This window comes from Rhagoletis zephyria, unplaced genomic scaffold (genome assembly GCF_001687245.7).
Source record: "Rhagoletis zephyria isolate East Lansing unplaced genomic scaffold, Rhagoletis_zephyria_1.1 Rzeph_scaffold_30853, whole genome shotgun sequence".
Lineage (NCBI taxonomy): Eukaryota > Metazoa > Arthropoda > Insecta > Diptera > Tephritidae > Rhagoletis > Rhagoletis zephyria.
In genome coordinates, this window is record NW_016187909.1 from 1 (window position 1) to 4254 (window position 4254).

Genomic DNA, 4254 nt, shown 5'->3' on the forward strand with positions numbered 1-4254 from the left:
CGAAGTAATCCACAACTGGTAGACCGGGCCCAGGAAATGATTATGCTAAAAGTTCGCTCGAGTAACATCACAGAATCAATAAGATCCATCAACGTTTGTTAACGAGTGCAATCATTTCGGGCACAAACAGTAACGTAATATTTCATTTTAGTTGCTTGAAGAATGCATGAACAATTGCGGCTCCGAGTTTCAAGATGAGGCATCTAAATTTCGATTTCTAAATCAACTCATACGCCTCGTTTCAAAGAAGTATCATGGAGCTGACACACCTGCTCCAATCAAGAAACGTATCATGGAATGCTTGCTCTTGTGGACGACAGAGTTTCCTCAAAAAAGTAAGATACGAGAAGTATATGAAATGCTATCTAAAGAGCAAGAAGTGGACCCTGGCATTACGCCGGCTATAGAGGCGAAGGGACAGAGCGTGCTAGGTATCGACGAAGCAATGCTAGCCAAGCTAATAAAGAGTAATGACCCTAAAGACTATAAAAGAGCAAACTTGCTTATACAAAATAGAGTGAAACAGGTAAACAACAATTTCTTTCATTTAATTTCGTTGATAAGGAAAACAATTTTGGTTTTAACAGGAAGCCCGGCGCATGGATTTGTTGATACAGTATAAAAATATTTTACAGGAAGTTACAATAACTGTTGACTTATTGGATGAAATGCTTAATACATACGAGCGTGAAGGAAAAAAACAGGATACCGAAAGAGACTGTACCATGGGCGAGTTGTACCATGCCTGCAAAAAACATAAGCCTGTTTTAGACCGATTGCCAGCGATAATAGGAAATTTGGATGAAGTCCTAATAAGTATAAAAATTTGCTTAGGTCTAGCAAACATTTTGACTTAAGGTTATTTTTGTTAGTTGATGCAGTGGAAAAAAATGACTCCTTGGAAAATGTCATCAAGCGATACAAGAATTTGGTTGGTTCGCCTAAAAATAAAAGCACGAATGAATCTGCTCTTGATACTAAGACTTCCGGGCCTAAATCCAAAAGTGTTCCTTTGGAACCCATAAAAAGTACAAGTGAAGACTTACTATCAGATCTGCTTGGGAGTGATTCTAATGTTACGAACGCAACGACGTCGGCTAGTTCTCTGTCTCCTATTGATGACCTGGAGCTATTGGGCGCAACTGCGCCTAAGCCAAACGAAAAGGTGGAGGGGTCATCTGCAAATCCGCTTGATGACTTGACTTCCATATTTGATGCTGATGAAATAAAAAATAATACTTTATCTGCAGCAACTAAAATGGATAATGTTTATAGTTCTTTAAATATTTTAGAACCGATAAATGTGTTTCCTACATCGGCTACCAGTGAGTCCAATGCAATATGTAAGACTGGGACCGTGGCGGAGAAAGGTGCCTACCGAAAGCTTCCTGACATTGACAAGCTAAGCGAAGATCTCTTTCAAAAGTCGTTGCAAGATTTAGAAAGAGTATACAGTTTTAATAAAAAGTGAGTAAATGCGGATTGTTAAATAAATACAAAATATACATGCATACAAAATATTCTTATTTACAGAGGTCCAGAAAAACTAACTTTAAATACCCTAGCGAAAGAAAAGGCCGCATTAAAAACTCTTAACACTTCGCCATCAAAAGTTCTACCTAATAGCATTGAAAAACAAGTTCTTCAGCGAGCAGATGATGAACATATACTTAAGAGCTCCAGTAAAGACGATGATGATGTAGTGCTGTCAACGGAAATTGACCACAATGGGACCCAGGCTTTAGATTCAGAAATTAGTAAAAATATCGAAGTTGATAAAACTGTGAAAGAAAAGAATGTAGTGAAACATTTAGCTGATATTGAAATTGATTTGGATGAAGTAGAACCAACTTCTGTAGATCGCACACTGCTCGATGAAGACGACATAAAATTGACCTTAAGCTTCACGAGAAATCGTCCTAGTAAACAAGTGTCAGTGATTGTAATCTCCGCAATTAATAAAAGTAAATCGCCAGTTCATGATTTCAAAGTTGAAGCCAGTGTACATAAGGTAAAATCTGTTTTTTTTTTATATCGAAGATGTGATTAAAATTACTGATTTTAGCCATGCAAAGTGCGTCTTTTGCAACCAACTGCANTGTTTTTTTTTTATCGAAGATGTGATAAAAATTACTGATTTTAGCCATGCAAAGTGCGTCTTTTGCAACCAACTGCAACAACAATGCCGCCTTGCAAACCCTTTCGCCCAGCGTCTCTTGTCAATCAAGTTATGCTATTGCTTAATCCTACAGGCAAGCCGATTGATGTTACTTGTATTTTTAGCTACAAATTGGACAGCGATCCAGATCCTATAAAGGAGTGTCACGTAGCAAAGGATATACCGTATGTTGAATAAATTGTCTGTACTGAATAAGGGTTGTTTCAAATGTTAATTTAAGGTTTTAATTCACTTGTATAATGAAAAATGAAAGCTTTGTTGTTAAAAAGGCTTAAGTTATCGTCTTGTATTAAAATGGTATTTACACCTTTTATTTGAATGCTGACGCCTACTGTGAATATTTATAAATGAAATCTTATGTATGTATGTATATCTATACAATATCGCATTTGCACATTTGGCGCAACATCGTTTGTTTACACCATATATGTAATACTTCTATATTGGCAGTAAGCTAACTTCTCAATGTGTAAGCATTCCGAAATCAAAGCGAGACGGTCTAGTACCGTTTTTGTCAATGTATTGTGTACTTGAGTGCCGTTTTTGTATATGTGTTNTTCCGAAATCAAAGCGAGACGGTCTAGTACCGTTTTTGTCAATGTATTGTGTACTTGAGTGCCCTTTTAGTATATGTGTTTTGTACATGTTTATTTATAAACGTATGTGTTCCTTTTCTTTCGTACGTGTTTATTGATATATCCGTACTGTAGTGTTTTCGGACGGTACTAGCTCTTACTGCCAATATAGGAGTATTACATATATGGTTAACACACTTATAAAATAGTAAAAATAATGCTTAATATAAAACTACATATTGTACTAAGAATAAAGTTGGGGTAGAAATATGCTGGCGTTATAAACAAGAATTTTAGTATATAAACATCGCAGAGCATGGGGAAAGGTGCCTTTAGNGTTTATTGATATATCCGTACTGTAGTGTTTTCGGACGGTACTAGCTCTTACTGCCAATATAGGAGTATTACATACATATATGGTTAACACACTTATAAAATAGTAAAAATAATGCTTAATATAAAACTACTTATTGTACTAAGAATAAAGTTGGGGTAGAAATATGCTGGCGTTATAAACAAGAATTTTAGTATATAAACATCGCAGAGCATGGGGAAAGGTGCCTTTAGACTTTAAAGTATGTGGTAAATAAGCAGCATATACCACCACTAGTTCTATTCTTTTCTTTGCGGCAATTACATAAATTTCGTGACCCACTCAACAACTTACCACCCGTTTCACTCCCTAAAGCTTCATGTTATTCCGATACTATTTNTCTTTATTCTTGAATATTAGACTTCAAAGTATGTGGTAAATAAGCAGCATATACCACCACTTGTTCTATTCTTTTCTTTGCGGCAATTACATAAATTTCGTGACCCACACAACAGCTTACCACCCGTTTCACTCCCTAAAGCTTCATGTTATTCCGATACTATTTCATCTTTGAATGACAGAGCAGTTATAGCTTTAGTGTGCCCGGTGTACTTTCTTTCCGCGTTCTTAGTTTGCAGTTTCCATAGGCGGGCTATGCTGTCGGATGAAGCGGTGAACACATATTTAGAGTCGGCGCTGAACGCTGCGTCCCACACCCAATAATTATCTACAGATAATTCACGCCACATCGTAAAATGCTCAGTCTCCCAAATGCGCGCAGTTCCATCACCGGAGGTAGTTATCAGCAGTCGAGAGTCTGGGCTAAATTTGCATCGCAATACATATCGCTTATGTGCTGCTATTTTAAGTTTGGGGCTAAGAGTACTTAGTTGTTGATTTGGCGATGAGCTAAGAGACCAAATGTAGCAATTGCCTTTATTGTTTACAGCTGCCATGTACTGTCCATCGGGTGAAATTGCCACATCCTGAATGGACGCATCTACCTCCGGTATCAATTGATCATGTACCTCAGATTTAACATCCCACAAATAAACACCACCGTTTTGTGAACCCATAGCTATTTCTACTTGATTTGGATGCAAGCAGGCAGCATTTACAGGAGCCTGACAGTCGAAAACTCTTGAGCAATGTGGCTGAGGTGACAACATATCCCATATGCGGACACG

General features: G+C 37.4%; 2 protein-coding genes and 1 long non-coding RNA gene across 3 annotated transcripts; 2 read left to right on the forward strand and 1 right to left on the reverse strand.

The window, feature by feature from the left end:
• Positions 1 to 3: 3 nt before the first annotated feature.
• On the forward strand, positions 4 to 2674 carry Gga (ADP-ribosylation factor-binding protein Gga; the record flags this gene model as incomplete). The annotated part of the gene is made up of 6 exons (XM_017639506.1): positions 4 to 93; positions 152 to 526; positions 588 to 816; positions 873 to 1467; positions 1534 to 2011; positions 2144 to 2674. Coding segments are annotated over 6 exons (1980 nt in total), but the record flags the coding sequence as incomplete, so codon positions are not given.
• Positions 2675 to 2824: 150 nt separating this feature from the next.
• Positions 2825 to 3172, forward strand: LOC108383123 (uncharacterized). Its single transcript, XR_001849727.1, has 2 exons — positions 2825 to 2888; positions 3117 to 3172. It is a non-coding gene; the product is annotated as an uncharacterized LOC108383123 (long non-coding RNA).
• A 155-nt stretch (positions 3173 to 3327) lies between these two features.
• Lst8 (MTOR associated protein, LST8) lies at positions 3328 to 4248 on the reverse strand. Its single transcript, XM_017639507.1, has 2 exons — positions 3588 to 4248; positions 3328 to 3421 (listed from the first exon to the last, which is right to left on the reverse strand). The coding sequence occupies exon 1, from the start codon at positions 4234 to 4236 to the stop codon at positions 3616 to 3618; it is 621 nt and encodes a 206-aa protein (XP_017494996.1). The 5' UTR covers positions 4237 to 4248; the 3' UTR covers positions 3328 to 3421; positions 3588 to 3615.
• Positions 4249 to 4254: the final 6 nt, after the last annotated feature.

What these genes read in the sequence shown, in the direction of transcription:
- Lst8 (XM_017639507.1), bottom strand. Translation starts at nt 4,236, where the DNA reads ATGTTGTCACCTCAGCCACATTGCTCAAGAGTTTTCGACTGTCAGGCT.